The 17,218-nt window shown below is 37.9% G+C and overlaps 1 protein-coding gene across 2 annotated transcripts in view; it reads left to right on the top strand.

Moving 5' to 3' along the window:
• The window catches only part of shank3a (SH3 and multiple ankyrin repeat domains 3a), a 197,664-nt gene that overhangs the window by 150,069 nt on the left and 30,377 nt on the right, over positions 1-17,218 (top strand). For both annotated transcript variants that reach the window (XM_041998109.1, XM_041998108.1), the window contains exon 14: positions 7,651-7,764. In XM_041998109.1, the coding sequence (XP_041854043.1) occupies positions 7,651-7,764 (114 nt within the window). The remainder of the gene's footprint in view (positions 1-7,650; positions 7,765-17,218) is intronic.

Genomic DNA, 17,218 nt, shown 5'->3' with positions numbered 1-17,218 from the left:
ATAACAAATGCACTCTGCTTATTGGAATGCTGTCACTTACCTTCACACACTCTGTTTTAAGCCCTCACACACACTTAACACTCATGTACACTCACACCCTGCTTTAACTGATATATACACTTTCTGTTTATTTATAAAATCCACACTCAGCAGCTTTTTATGTTTATGTTTATCATATAATTGTTCCAGACACCAAATAGCACCATAAGCTGTTTTCAGTTAAGTGTCATATCGATGTTGATGATTTGTGGGAGCTGATCAAGAGGTCATGGCTTTCATTTCTACAACAGATTTCTGTCTAGTTTTGATTTAAAACTTAAAATCATTGATTAGTTTATATTTTTAAAACCTTACCTTTTTCTTTTCACTAACATGATCTGATCTCAAATCAAGATCTAGACTTAATATGAGCAATATTCCTGCTACTTTTAGATATTGCAGCCCAGAAATAATGTGTATCCAAACCTGAGTGGAAGTTATATAGTGCTGCAATGGAATAAAATGAATGAAATGTTAAAATCTGTTTTGTGTGATGAAATAATTTCCTTGCACATTGTGTTTGTAGGGCTGTATTTTCCCTTTCATTTTAAGGTCAGGCCAGTCTTTTTTAATATCAGCCATGGCTTTGTCTTTCTGCTCCAGCTTGTCTAATTCAAAGGCCACACACACTCAAGCTGCATGCTTGGCTTTGTTTGAAACAAAGCTATTTAGATCACAGAATAACATGTTGCCTGACTTCTGTCTTCTCCAGCACTGCCAGGATTTTGACTGCCAAGGAAATTTAATTTTATCCTTTAGCTGTCCCTTGCCCAATCTTCATTTGTGCTAACATTATCCCCTTTGCAGCAGAAACTACAGACAGGACTGTTTCAGCAAAGTTCTTTTTGGCCAGTGTCTCTGACTTACTTGAAGGAAGGTGCTTTCTAATTTTTATAATTGAAGCTTCATGAATGTACAGCCACTGGAACATTTTAATTTTTACATTAATTATTTTTAGTCATCAATTTAGTTCCAGCCAATTTTAAACATTATCTGGATCTACTCAAAATAAGCCTAATTTTTCTTTTACATTTAAACTATAGGTTTAGGTTTTTGTCTGATATACTTCTCTGCCGTATTGGTCGCAATGCTTTTTTTGTTTTTGAATCAGAGTATCTGAGCACCGCTCATAAAGTGAACAGCAGGGAGCAGCAGCAGAATAATGGCAAAATTGTAATAGCTTGTGTTTTATCAGAGAGTTCCTGGTCAGTTTAATGATATTAGTGAGCCTGTACGTGTATCTTCTGTGTGTCTGCAAACTGCTGTCATCTGTTAACATCTGCATTATATCTGCTGTAATGAATGGCGGAGGGTGAGGACCCAAATGCAGACAGAATCAGGCAGGAGGCAGAAATGGTGCCGGTAAAAGGGTTTATTTCCTAAAAACTCAGGAACAGGGAACCACACATTACAGGGATGAAACCATAAGGATCTAACAGAGAAGAACTGAAACCATGGGGTATATGTACACAGGGGAACAAATTGAGAACAGGTGAAGTGAATCAAAATCAAACCAGGTGAGCTAAAGAGCCAGGGACAGAAAACCCAGCACACGAGGGAAACCTGAACTAAACATGACAAAACCAAAAACCCAAACCATGATCTAAACAGAAACTAAACATGACAAAAAACAGAAATATAACTAAAATTATGACAGAACTGAAACATAATAAGACCGTGAAACCTGACAATCTAAACAGTCTAACAGTTCAAAATATGGCTGGAGAAAAATGTACATACATGCAATTTGAATTAGATTGTATCTGTTCAATGACTGCAGTAAAAGGCAGAAAAATAATCATTTAATAAAGCAGCCTAGCAGCATCTTGAAGGACAAATTAAAGGGTCAGGTTTTCTAAAATTACTCAAACAAAATACTTATTACAGCAGTTAGGAAGTAAATCGTTGCACATCTGTTCACCATCTCTCAGTGAAATTCTGTTGTGGCATGCTGTGAAAATCAAGGTGTATTTTGGCTTTGGCAAACTGTCCATGGATTTTCTGCCTGAATCAGTGCGAGTGCATCAGTGGCAAAAAGCCATGAGCCTCTATCAGAACAGCTGCATCCTTCATTGTCTGTGTCTGCAGGCTAATACAAGAGTCTGATGCATCCGCTGTTGCTGGGCAATAATACGGTTGAGTCTGTTCAAAAAGTCCACCCTTTTTCTCACCAATTGCCAGTTGTTCATTGATAACAGTTTTCATTGTGTGTGTGTGTGTGTGTGGGTGTGTGTGTGTGTGTGGGTGTGTGCATGTGGTTGTTTGTGTACAGAGAAAAAAAGCCTATAAAAGAAAAGAAAAATTAAACGAATCATTCAGCTAAAAGTAAGAAATCAAAGCGAAGCAAGAATTGAGATGACTTCAGTCCCTCGTCACACACACAGACAAAAACACACACATACACACACATACACCCGGGGTGCATCGAAGCATGCTGGCAAGGCCTGTGAAGAGTATAAATAGCTCTGCATCCTCACTGATGCTATTTTTAAACCAGGAGTCGTGACTGACTTAACCAAGGGCAAGACAGAGAAGTAATACACACAAATAAAAACACTGTACTACATCTTTCACCAGGCAGTAGACTTCTTGGTAAGTCATTAATAAGCCGGCATCAAACGGAACTTTTGGTGGAGAAAGGAATGGGGTAAACAAACGCATCTCCTCACTGACCTGAAAAATAAAAACTTTTTACCACCCAAATTTGGCTTGACTCCTGAGTAATAGTGAGTAATATCTTTTACACGTGTCGTGCCCTGTGTGTCCAGCTAAGGAAAAAGACCTAAAGAGACAACTCGTCCTAGCCAGACCAGTATGCCTGCTCTGAGTAGCTTGCTGGAGTCCATATCGACAGCCATGTCTGCTGAGCTCAAGTCTGTGTTTCCTTCTCTCAAAGCTAGACAGTGCAGGCCACAGAGTTTGGTAAACATATTGCTAATTTAACTGAAGGATGTATCCAGGCCCTGGAATCATCATGCTCCTCTTTGTGCCAAGCTCAAAACCAAGAACATCGATTTGAAGCAGATGGAACAACATCAGGATTATCTGCCTGCCGTAGTCCATAGAAGGTCCATAACCCACAACCTTTTTCTCTGAAGTCCTGATGGAGATATTCTTAGACAAGTGCTGCAAACCCCACCGGAGCTAGACCGGGCCCGCCCCTCCCTAGCTGCGACAGGGAGATAGGACCAGGCCTGTGATCGTATACTTGCACCGGCACCAGACCAAAGAGCTGGGAATCCAGGAGGCCCACAAACGATGGAATGACCTGCAGTACCATGACCCACCAGTCCACATCTACAAGGATAACTGCCCTAACGTCTTAGAGCAACGTGCAGACTACCACAGTGTCATGGCTAAGACCCTTGATGTTGTTTAAGTGGAAACAAAATGAAGGGTCCCCTGCTTAAGGCAACAGCTGGCTTAGGGAAGTCCTAACTTATCAAACTTGAATTTGGGTGATAGATAGGTTTAGTAATAGGAACCGCTCTGACTTAGGTTAAGGAAGTTGTTGTTTCCAGCGTACATTGAAAGACAAACTTACTACCTGTCCACAAGTCTACCTGAATAAATTGTATGTGTCAAGCGTTGTTGTATGTGAACAAAAAATCTAATACAACCAACAAAAAGAAAGAAAGAAAATTAATAACCCGGCATCTGTTGATACATAGCTCTCTCCCTTTGTCAGCTGCCGTCTGTCTCTAGCTGACTCTCATTTTTCATTGTCAGAGCTGAATGCGAACCTCTTTCTGTCAGATTCTTTCCCTTTGTCTCGTTCTCTAGAGCCCACTGTAGTGCTCCCATTCTTTCAGATCAAACCTTGTGTCTCATTGGTGTGTTGATTTCATTAATGGCCCAGTGAGATGCTGAACAATCAACTGTGGGAACATGCTGTGGATTTCAAGTACAGTCAGCACAGTGGTTTCCCACAGATCACATTGTACTTGCATAAAGCGAGGCAGGCCAAAAAACATGTAAAATAATGTATTGATTTTCTGTATATTCATGTAAAGAAGGGCTAATGTATGTTTGTTTGTTTGTCTGTTTACAATTAATACACATATACACACAGATATATATATATATGTATATATATATATATATATATATATATATATATATATATATAATATGCAAGTGCTTTGACATTTATACTGGGGTTTGCTATTTAACTGGGGAGCCCACCTGAGTGTTTTCAGTGAACAAAACACTTTGGCGTGTTGTATCATGTTCCAACTGATAAAAGGTCTTTCGCTGCTTGTTTTTAATTAAGCTAACTGTGAAGTGTTCAGTCCATGGGGAAAAAAAATACCAAGCTTCATTGATCAAGCAGCCAGAAAAATCAGTAGAATTGCTATCTAACTGCTGTTGATGGACACCACTGAAGATTTGGCTTCCTCCTTGTGATTTGCCTGGTTTTTCCTGGGTGTTCTTTGCAGCTTTTTCTTTTCTTTTTTTAAGTATAGTGGTCTTAGTGCTTTTATTTATGCCTTCAGGAATAAAGTAACCCAGCACAAGTAGAAGTCTCGTGCCCAGTCCATCACCAAGCCTCCACATGTTTTATTGGTGATCCAGTGTGAGTTGAACCAGTCTTTCCTCTGTGGATGTGTACGGAGCTCAGACCTTTGGTTTTGTTTTCACTGGTGTGTTTGTTTCTGGAGTGTAAAGACACTGTATCACTTTACTAGTCGCTGCATGTTGTGGGTTAACAGGGAAGACTTCTGAATACAAATGTCACATTTGGAATCAACTGCAGACCCTTAAACTGCTCAATATATGAACACCTAATGATGAAATAGCATGTAGTTATCCATAAAACATCGCTTGAGTCAGCTGTTTAATTACACTGAGAACACCTTTGAAAAAAAGGTTCCACATAATAACTGAACCCTGTCATAAACTGCTATTCTTACCAGGGTGTATCCCACCTCTTGCATGATGGCATATGGGCTAGGTTCCTGTACTGAGACCCTGGAGCTAAACAATGGCATTTTAAGTGTATATCATGTTTGTCACAAATTTTCTTTTTTATTTGTGCTATTTTATGAGAGGAGTCCTATCTGTAGCATGCATTACATAGAGGATTTGGAAAGTTAAGGCAGATTATAACATAAAACATATACAACAATTGTTGAAATCACATTCATTTCTAATATGTTAAGCACCTTGCAGAATTATAGTGGCAGGACATGCAGTCAGTGTAAAACTATGTGCAGAGTTGCTGTTGTTTTACTTTGTATATGAGTACATGCCAACATGTGTTAATCCTTTGTTCTCTCTAGTTTACCTGTGGAGGTGATTATGGCTCAGCATGGTAGGTCGCAGACCGCAGTGTAAAAAGCCGGAGTCCAGCTGAGGTGTTGATTGCCATATGTAGGGAGCTGTTCTTTGGCTGATCCTACAAAAACATTGATGCAGAACACTTTAGGATTTTTATGTACCGATATTTATTTATTTTATTTTTTTAGGATTGTTTTATAATAAATCTTTTATTTGCTGTCCCAAAATCTCAAAATTGCACTGTGTGCGTTTTCATGACTACTGTCTATAACTGTAGCATTTCAGATCTCAGAGTAGTCAGGTTGGACATAATAATGAATATATCAAACATATGTGGGCCATACTGCTCAGAACTGAAAGTTAAATCATGTCGCTTGTCTCTTGTAAACCCCGCTCTGACTCATAGGAACAAATAGCATGCCAATGTTAGCAAGCAGCAGAGCAGAGAGCCAGTGAGAGGTAGCAGCTACTTTCACAGCAAGACATGTGCACCATGTAAAAGACTGTCTTTTTGCTGAGCAGACATACAGTATTATTGTGAAAACATGTATTTGTTTTTCATGTTTGTAAAAAAAGAGAGACTGCAATATTTGTCTTGCTGAAATAGATTTGCTGTGTATATTTGCTATGCTTGCTCTTTTATAAAGGTTTATAAATGTGGCAAGCTGGAGAACTAAACGAGGGCAGCTTAAAGATCAATCGGAGGTCTCACCTTTTCTTTCATTTCTGCCGTTTGGGAACAGAGAGCACAGCTGGCACCTGTCGACTGCAGGCACTCCACTACACTTTAGACAGACACACTGACAGAGACAAAGAGGAGTATGCAGGCAGTGACCAGGAAATCGTTCAGAAACATAGAGACTGGGGACGAAAGACTTGTGTAGAGGGAAGACGGGTAGACAGAAAATGAAGAGTTTAAACATGGAAAAAGAGACTCGGTGAGTATGTTCTCAGGAGACAGGCAGGGCAACGCTGTGTTAAGCTAAGATCAGAAAAGAGGATCATCCCATGTATCCTCTCTGTGTTAGGTGTCTTTTTCTTTTTTTTTTTTTTCTTTTTTTTTGTGCAGCAGAGTCAATAAACATCTATTCTCCTTTTCATTGTGTGTCCACACTGACAGAGACAAGCTATGAAATTGTTAGCCGGGTATGCAAGTGAATCAGTTTAACTTAATGATGGACATATTTTTGGGCTTACCTTTTTTTTACAGCAATGCTAGCACATTGTTGTTGCTGGTAGCAACCAGCCAAGACTGGCCATGGAGAAAGCAGGAAATTAATATACTAAGTTTATAAGCTAATTTGAATATGATCATGTACTGAAACACACTCTGTGACCTTGACATTCTATTCATAGTTATGTCTCTGAATAGGATTTAAATGGTCTTAAACTTTAGCAGAAAATAGATCTTAACCCAGTGCAGCATGCCCTTGAAAATTATTTTACAAAGTATGCTAAGGTATCTTGTGAGTGAATTATATTTGAATGTTTACTATCATGTCACTTAAGATGAAGTCCAGTTGACTGCCTCTCATAGTACCTCAGGTTACATCACCACGACATGTCCTCAAGCCAGACTGGAATATAGTTTGAGGAAGTAGACTACATCATTTAACAGGCTATCTGCTGGCTGCAACATTGCACTGGCGTATCCTAGCAACCAGTTTAGATGAAGGGCTCGCTCAGGCAAAGCCTCAGTTCCAGCTGGTGATCTCTGAGGAGTGTGTGTGTGTGTGTGTGCGTGTGTGTGTGCGTGTGTGTGTGTGTGTGTTAGCTTGCTGGGATAATAGATGAGTGTTGTAGAAATTAGTGTGCTGGCTTAGCCCTGCAGGGAAGATCAATATCAACTATACATTCATCTCTAATTACCATGGCGGAAGTTGGAAGGAATCTCTCTTTCACTTTCCCTCACTCCTGCCCTCTTTCATAATCTTTTCTTGCTCTCTTGCTTTTAATATTCTCTACAATTTCATACCACTCATTTCCTCCTATTTTAAATGCTTGCCTGTCTTTCTATGAATTAAAAAAAATTAATGTGTTGAAGCTTGTTGGTTTGGTACAACCAACCAGTGCTTCTAAATTGCATTTTTTTTTTCCTATCCTTTGTGTATTTGTGAAATAAATATTTTCTTCTTGTCCTTTATTCCCTCTCCCTCTTTGTGAACCCAGCTGTATTATTTATTAATTAAGAACATAAAGTATTTCACTCTGGTCTGTGGCCTTTTTTTTTTTTATCCTCCACAGACTTCACAACCTTACAGTAATGACAGGAGAACTTGCTTTGTTATGGTATTTGCCTAAAGAAGACCTTATCCTTTCTCTTTCTGTCAGTGTTGAGTATCGGAGAAGGAGGATTCTGGGAAGGCACAGTCAAAGGGAGGACAGGCTGGTTTCCAGCAGACTGTGTGGAAGAAGTTCAGATGAGACAGTATGACCCACGGCTAGGTAAGACATCCAGATGCACACTGACACTCACACATTCATATTCATACGATGCACTCACGCAGCCTCAATCCAGCAAGTTTTGATCTTGCTGTGATGATTTGCACCAGTGTTTGTTCAGAACTATGCACACCTAGTTAAAGTAAGTCCTGTAGCTCCTGTTGCACTTGTAATATTTTCACGTTTATGTATCCAGAGGTTATTTCAGTAATTAGTTTTTAAAAGTTTAAAAACTAGATGTCACAAAGTGCACCATGAATTAATTTAGATGTTTTTTGACTGTTTATATTGTAAGCTGACTTTGATCTGATCTCAGTCTGGATTTCCTTAATGACTTTAATTTTATGTCTTTTTAATTAATTATATGTAGAAGCTCAAGAGATGCTCTGCAACCAAAACTTAAATATCAATTGTCAAAACAATTATCCCCACATTTTCTTTGTGCTATACACTAACTGTATGAAGATAAAATCCCTGAAAGCTTTCTGGTTGTTTAGATTTAATATAGATGAGTTATGCTTTCAATAAGGTATTCATTCTAATACCTACATTTATTTTCATGTTGTAAATAGGTCAAATTAGGTTTTTGATACATAAACAAGACAAGATTGGATAAAAATTAAACATGATTTACTTTGCATCCTTGACTCATCATCTTACCCTTTACCATTACTTGAACCATAGTCATCTCATGAGTATGCCCTTTGAAAATGATCACCAAAAACAAGCAGTCCAGTGCTGCACATGCCTCATGTTTCCTATTTCATTAGTGTACATTTGCCTCCCATGCTGACTGCTGACTGTCTTGAGTTTTCACCAAGCATTTGGGGACACTTAATTAGAATCTAATTAAAAGCAGGTGCACTGGAAAGGTCGGCCAGTTTAGCCAGTGTTAAGACCTGATAGTCAGAGAATGCAATAGGGGATGTTTTAACATGAATTCTCCTGCCAACAACCACCAGATTTCTGTGAATACAAACAGTATGTGCTTTAAACATGTTGTCATCCTAAAGTTCTTATGATTATTAACTCTATGGTGTAGTAATCAATATGGAAAGTTCAGTAAGTACACCCCTTTCAAATATCATGTAAATCTAGCATGATTAAAAAATACTTATACAGGAATCAGATTATATGTAAGCTTAGATAAGCTGTATCATAATTATTGACATATACTGTAGTAGCAACTAAGCACAGTCAGCATCTTCACTTATTAAAATTAAAAATTTTTAATTACAGGCTTAATGCATGGAGGATACCAGTGTTTTGTAAATATCTGCAGAGATGTTTTGCTAGTCTTCAGACATGTAGCGTTGCTTTTTTGCTGGATGGGTTCTGTTGCTTTGCCTTAAAAATATTTTTAATAGACGTTTTAATTGATTGAAATTGATCAAAATACAACCAGGTTTTTAGTTTCACTTCTCATTTCTTTAGAAAACTCTTGTGCAATTTTGGTAACTTGCTTTGGATTATTAAAGTATGAAGAAGCGCCAAGTTCTTTCAGACCAGAGGTAAACTAGTCGGACTGTATGCTGACATATGCACAAGCATTTAGTAGAGTCTACAGATGTCAAACTCCCAGCACATTTTACATTTAAGCAACCTCATATCATCACTCTCCCACTTCCGTGTTCTTCTGTCCTGGCCAAGTTTACTTCCAGTATTTTGGACCCCACCTAAATCAAGTAAATTAATATTTATTTACCTTTATTTATTTATTTATTTATAGATATATTTTTCTTTAATGATGCAGGGTCCTTCACTCTGTCTAGCATGTATAGAAACTTTTATTTCCAGCAGATTCTGAAGCACTCACATATTTTTCATCATCATGTTCTGCAAACTGTCTGTGGATTGATTTTAGTAGCACAGCAACTGCTACTCTGATTAGTAGTACTATGACTCATCCTATACTTCATGACTACAGCTGTATCTGTGTCTAGGCTTCAGTTTGTCGTTGGTCTTGCTTTGTGCTGTTACATGTGTGACAGGTGTATTTCAGCATTCTGGTTATGGAGTTACGTTGACACTGTGATCTATGGACATCTGTTTATTTCATAGTAGCAAAAGCAAAGAATAAAATTCATGTCGTATACTACATGCTCCAGTCCCTATGCAAATAAAGCAGATGTAAAGAAACAGAACTGAAATTAGTGTGAGTCTCAGCAGCATTTTTATTTAGGAACAATAAACCCCTTAATATCACTTTACACAGGCATGCCACAATTTTGTGTCATCAGGATGAAACAGATGACAAACAATCATCCAAAAAAACTAAACTACAGATTTATTGGGAGGCAAATATAAAGTCACCCCTTATGGTCAGAGTACCTTTAAAAGGGCTTTGCAGACTGTAAGTGAGACAGATTATATTGTAAACATTGTAAACTTAGTAGACAACATCAGATTATCCACATTCCTCTTTAGACTGTCATGAAATTAACAGGTGGTGTGGTACATTCATTTAGTCTGGTATCAGAGGCATTAACTTGTGCCACTCTGACTTAACTGTGCTGCTTCATACTGTAGCATGTACACACAGTGGAAATGGGACAAAGACATTTTTTGTTATAAATGTCATCTTGCTTCTACTGTTTTTTTCAGACATCTATTCTGGCCAATTTTTGGAAGAGCTGGGGCATTTTCCTGGTTCAAGGTGCTGTTGAGGGATTGAGGTTACCTTAAAGTAGGTGTGAAAAGATGGAATCTGGAATCTCTAAATATCCCATTTAAATGCATTGTGAGAAAAAAAGATAGGGAAAGGTGTTAAAGAACGGACCAGATAGCGAGGGAGACAGATGGTAGAGGATACTCTACGCGACAGCAAAGTGGAGATGGCAGTAAGAAAGAAAAAAACGGCGAAAAGAGTGAGGAAAGGAGATGGTTTTGATATTGAGGCCCACTCACTCATAAATCCTGACAAACTGAACCCTTAAATATCTCTTTTGGGGATTCAAAGTGCCCTCTACTCCCTCTATCCATCCTCCCCAACAGTGTTTATTCACCTTTGTTTTATACATTATACTGATATTGTCATAATTACATTTATATATAATGATCCAAAGTAAATTATATGCCACACTGCCTTATGTACCATTGATTAATCTGCTGAGGCATTTCAATGCTAATCGCATCTTCATAGGGTAACATTTAACAGCATTGATACAACAGCAGCATACTCACTGAGACACACTTAAATACACACAGAGTTGTTTATCTGAAGGCACCCATTGAGGCGTTACTGACGGTGAGGGCAATATGTCTCAGCCTAGTGAAGCAGGAAAGACAACCCAGTCTACAATTAAGTAACCCAAATACTATTGAGGATGCTCTTTTTTTCCCTCTACCTCTCTCTGTTTCTGTACCGCTGTGCAACACTCTTGAGTCATGACTCTGAAAGTCGTGTCTCTTTTTGTCCAACTCCGCTTATGTGTGTCTCTGCCAGGTTTGAAAGAGCAATGATGGGAAATTGTTAAAGCTTAAAAATATAGGTGAGGGGGTGGTTCAGTTTTAGCGAAAAGATCACAGAAAGACAGAGAAAGGAAGCAGGTGACCATCTAAAAGGCAGTTTAAATCATCACTGATTCTTGGGTTGTTATCTGTCACCACTCCGTTCCTCTCGGCACAACCAGGGCTGCCCTCGGCCTGCAGTTCATCTTCAGCCAGTGCACAAAGGGCCTAAGAGAGAGGTGAAAAACGTCAGGAAAAAAAACAGAAACAAAGAGGACATGAACAAGTGATAAAGAAAATGAGGGCAAACAGCAAAGACTGTTGATTGAATTCATCGGAGAACAATGAATGATGTAGTTGAGAACCACTGATTTATATGTTGATGTTGCAGGATCTGTATGATTTTTAAGACTCACTGCAAGGCTTAAAACTACTGCTTGCAACTGAAAGTCAGTAAATAATTTCATGACATTTGTAGAATATGAGCAGTCTGTAAAACATCTTACATAGAACATGCTGATTATCTTCTCCCAGGCGGCTAACACTTATGCTCTCACATATGCACACATGCAGCTGATTAGTGGCTGGAGGTTAATAGTAGATGTTTACTCGTGGTAATGGAGGGAATAATGATGTGAGTATGAACTGCTCTTCCCTTTCTAATGATGCAAACAAATTATAATGCCACTCATTTTCAGCAATGATACTGTTAATGTGTTGTCTGCAGTATATTGGGATCTTAAAGTCTAGCAAAATGATTCCACTCCCAACCTGCTGTCCTTAATAAGAAATCACCTTGCTACACCCAAATACAAAATTCTGCTAAATTTTGGTAAATGAAAAGCATAACATTTTTCTTCCCTTTCAAGTGTCCTGTATTAGCAGATGTTTTTAAGGCGCTTGATACCTTCTTACAGCATTATAATGCCCTTTTTCTCTTTGATGTGATAATCAAAGCTTAAAATTTTCTGTGGTTTTGTTTCTTAACAAGCATGCAAAGTTTTCTTTTCTTTCTGTACTTGTTCACTCCATTCCCTTGCTCTCTCACATCACAGCACAGTTGAATGACTCACAGCCGCATGAATCAGCCCAGTCAGATCCAGCCTGAGCTATTTTTAGCCTGCCCATTAAGAAGTTGTGGAGTGTGTCTGCACTCTCACAGAATGCTTAAACATCGGTGTTGCTGCAGCAGCCAACAGTGACATGAACAGAGCGTTTTGGCGGGGAACATAGTAGAGAGAGGTGATGAGTGATTGGGAGATGGTGCAGTGGTTGGAAGAGGGATCACACAGGAAGGCAGCAGGTCATAGTTGTGGACATATGTTTTGTGCAGTTTCATCCTTGTTCTCTGCTGTTGTACAAGGTGGAAGCTAAATAGATTTTTCTATTTTCTATATGAATTTTTGTTATCTATGACACAGCCATTATAATTCTTTTCAATGTCTTTATGCACAGTGTCTCCTTAAATTATACTTACCAAAGGCTATTATATAGTAAAACTGTACACATGATTTAATCTATTGTGTATAACTTAAATATTAGTATCCGTCTATATTCATGCCACTATATTCTGTTAAAATATATTAAAATAAAACATACTTAGTGAATACATTGCTTATAGACTGCCTTCTGTAATGTAAAGTTTTGAATAATTACAGCCTGATTCTTAGCAATTATGTTAGCAAGCAATCTAAATCTTCAAATGGATGGCCAGGTGGAGGATTCTGCATTCTTATTTTATGTATTCCCATCCCTGATTCTGGATTGTTCATTAACATTTTTGTTAAATAATCCTTCATTATTCATCCCTGAACATGTGGCTTACTTGTGTCAGGTATTTGGATTTTTGGTTAGAATTTCTGTCAGAAAAATAGCATTTATCAAAATGCTGATTGTCACATTGTGGTGGACCTTCAAACTTTTGTCACCTCATGCAAGCGCATAAGATAAGCTTGTGTGTTCGGGCTGTTATAGCTGAATGTGCAAATATAACTACTAATGTTTCCTCAAGGAAACAAAGATACCACCATGGCAAAGGATATCCCAGCTAGAGCTGACCCGAGTGTCATTACTGTTGTGTCCAAATAATATGCTAACCACTAATACAACCAAATGGTGTCAGAGCAGTTTGGTTGTACTTGGAAAGATAATACTGGCTAAATCAGAAATGTGCAATGTTGTCTGATTTCTTTCTGTTTCACAGTGCTGCTGCTTACAGTCTGCCACTCACTGTAGAGGCATAGAAACTGTCAAAGAAACCTTGTGTAAGGGAGATTTACCTTACCTTAATGGAGCAAAACTATCCCCTGTTTGTCTGGGGACTTATAATATTTGCCAGGCGTTTTTGAAAAAAAAAAACGCCAGTAAAAGGTATTTTTAAAAAAAGACCTAAATCAGTTGATATAGTTCCTACCTAAGGTGTGCCAAAGCTTTACATTTGTTGGTATAAGTGACAAGGAAGTACATGTGCATGCTGAGACCATAAATATTGCAACACTTTTTAACAGAAAACCAAATATCGACCCCTCAAAGAAATGTATTAATGTGCAAATATTCTTGTCTAGCCCTAGTCCCACCTTTATCATTTGTGGATTTACCTTCTCCAGGACAGAGCCCCACCTACTCTTCATCACATGCATATTTAGAAGCATGCCTATGAATCGCTGGAGTGGCTCAACCCATGTGAACTTGGTACAAGCCTAGACCCAGCCTCACAGCTTCACGTGCACATGTAGGAGCAAGGATGTCAGTATGGATATCCATAGAAAAATTACCTCAGAGATAAAGGCTATGAGATTTCTCCCTGCTGTCCCCTCCTCCATCTTTGGGTGCTGAAAATTAACAGAGAAACAAACTTCAACTTTGCAGATGCAAATGCTTCCTAATTCAACATTATTTTCTTGTATCTAAATTAAAAATTCAAACCGTTTTGGAGGAGAAAATGATCCTCAGCTATCCCCTCTGCATTTCTGTTGTCTGAATCAGATGGGACCGGTACATACCATGTTAGACTTTTTGTTTCCTCAGTCCCCATCTCTGGAATACAAACTCTTGCTAAAACACAATGTTTTTTGTCTCAGCAGTGACTGGTTCACATTAACTGATCTGCACAGTGTTTATCCTTACATCAGTATATTTATTTATTTATTTTAGTGATGCAGTATTCCCAGTTCTTGGTATCTTCCATTTGGGAGGAAGGCAACACTTGAAATGTATGGTGATGGTTTTCTGAATGTCTGATGGCTGTGGCTCACTGGAAAGACCTGACCGTGTGCACAGCTGAACCACAAACTGATTATGTGGAGCAGCAATCTGCTGTTGTTGTGCTCATCACATATGTTCAGTGTGTTGAACAGCAGAGTGGATTTACTGTCCAGCAGGAATCCAGTGTACCAGAAATAGAAACTCACCATCTAGGTGCTCCACCAAGTGTGGGAGACAAGTCGTTCGTAGATTTCTCCACATTAGGGAGAAGTGAACAGGATGGGTAACAGATGATGGTTAGTTATCTGATTTTTTGTTGTGGTTTAGGAAGCAAAATTAGAAAAAAATTGTTTCATTTATTTATATATACTTTTTTTGTTTGTTTGTTTGTTTCAAAGACAAAATTAACTCTCTGAAAGTGCATAGACTTCTCCTATAGTTGGTGCATGGATAATCTACCACACATGAACTCTCCCTAAATACTTAATTTTCTCTACAGATTAAATCTGGACATTATAAGTGGAATTCATAAATATACTTGTTTCTATACTTAGTCTGTTTGCAGGCTTAAAATTTAAAGCATACAAAATGTAGCTGAGATAACAAATTATTAAAGCCATTTGTGATGTACTTTTTGGAGTGGTAACCACAGATTGTTCAAGGCCTTTCACATCATATGCAAACAAAGGTTATAGTAGGAAAGAGAGCTAGAAGATGTTCTCAAAAAGTCCTCCAGGGCAGGAAGCCACATGAGGATGCTTGAAAGAATAAAAAGGGAAATAAGAAATGGAAAGCTAAATAGTACCAGCTTTGTGTATTAATGAATGAATTCTGCAGAAATTCGTTTTGTATTTGTCATTTGATGCTAGTGGTCATTGAGCAACAATGTATGAAGCCTGTTTTTTAGATAACCTGATATTCTATGAAATAAGCAGCTGGGGTTCAAGGACATGAGCAACTGACCAGTTTTTCTTTTAATTAAGATATTTTCTTTTTTTTCTTCTTCTTCTTTTGTCAGCACTTGAATGTTTTCTCTTTTTTTCTAAGCAATTAAATGCAGACGTTTAGTGCAAAATGTAGGACAGACACTACCATACATGTCTTCTCTTCATGGGAGAGTCAGTGATTTTGAACATTTTATAGAACTGATTTAGTCTACTAACACTACAAAATATCAACATGGTACCATCAGCCTTTTATCTTTTTTCCTTTGTTTCTTTTCCCTTTTATTGTGCTATGGTGCTATCTATTCACTGGTCTTTTTCTTTTCTCTTATCGTTAAATCATCCCCTGTCCACCACCTGTTTCTGGTTTATCATGTTATCAGACAGGTCCAGTATTCACCCTTCACACCAATGATATCACCCTCACAATAAATAGCACGAAAAAAGTTTTTTTTTTTTTCAGGTGGATGAATAAGACCATTGGCACATGAAACATATTGGTCATGCCTTTTTTCTTTAAATATTATTATTATTCCCCTCTGTTTGCTGAAAGAGAAAAAGGACACTATCATTATCGTTATTATCTCACTATCATAATTTCTTCTTAAGGCTGAAAAAGAGTAATCTTGATTGTAGCTATAAAGTAAGGAAAACTGTGAATGCCTAAATTCTATGCTTTATAAAGCAACTGGGAAAACCACTTACTTAGATTTTTGGGAATCAAAGAATATTTTTATCTGTGAATATTGAAAGATTATGATGTGATATCTAAAGTGCATCAAGTTGAAAATGAAGCAATTTTTCTCCATGTTTCAAGAAAACCTGTTTGTGTTTTATTTGTTCAAACTTAACAGTTAGCAGTTACTGGCTCACTTAAGCAGCTACGATGAAGATTGGAAATTTGATATGAAGTTGAAGAAGGCTCCAAGTTGGGCTTTAAATGTTACATGTGCATTTTTGATTGGAGCATGCAAAGCAGCTGTGTGATAAGTGTATCCCAGGTGCAACTTGGACCACGCTGCAGCTGCATGCCACCTCGCCCTTTTATGAAAGGGTTTTTGAAAAAAAATACACAGTTAAAACATTTTTTATCGTCATATTTATTCCTCATTTGAGCTACAGTTCACTATGACAGATTTTTGCATTCTGGCACCTCCTAAAAAAGGCTTATTTGGGATCTGTCTTACATCTTGTCTTTTTTTAGTTCTCTCCAGACAGTAAAACTCAGTCTAATGTTGACACTTACTCTACTTTTATTCTTTTGTTTCCTCACTTATGTCCTTTTGTGGTTCTTTGCTGAATCAGGCATGGTGTGTGTTCAAAACAGCATGTCTTGATTTCCAGTTGCTGGTGTGTGACATAGTGCTGTAAAGCAAAACACAGCTCTCACAATATGCTCTGGGTTGAAAACAATGAATAAATAAAAAAGTTGTGAGGTTTAGTTTCTCAGCCCGTTGGCCAGGTAACAACATCTTTAGGAATCTGCATGTCAGTGCACCATCAAAACAAGTCAGGAGCACAGAGTTGTGGTTGGAAATTTATGTTTTAGTGCAATAACAAAGTTCAGTTAAAGTTAAAGCATGTATGTAATGTTTGGCAGATAATATTAATCAGAAGAATTTTATTTATTTTTTGGTACTTCTCATTCCTTCTTAAAAAAGAGTTACAACTGTTCAAATCTTCAACCATGGTTTACACAAAGCTAAGGCCAGTAGCAAGGCAGTGCTAAGTATACAGACAGTTTGGAGTATCTCTGTGTCACAGCACTACAAAAGAAGGGTTAGCAGCATAAATACACACATGAATGGACGGACAGACAGACAGACAGATAGATCTTTATTTGTCATTATACAATACAA

This window comes from Melanotaenia boesemani, chromosome 10 (genome assembly GCF_017639745.1).
Source record: "Melanotaenia boesemani isolate fMelBoe1 chromosome 10, fMelBoe1.pri, whole genome shotgun sequence".
NCBI lineage: Eukaryota > Metazoa > Chordata > Actinopteri > Atheriniformes > Melanotaeniidae > Melanotaenia > Melanotaenia boesemani.
This window is presented reverse-complemented; position numbering and strand designations above follow the sequence as displayed.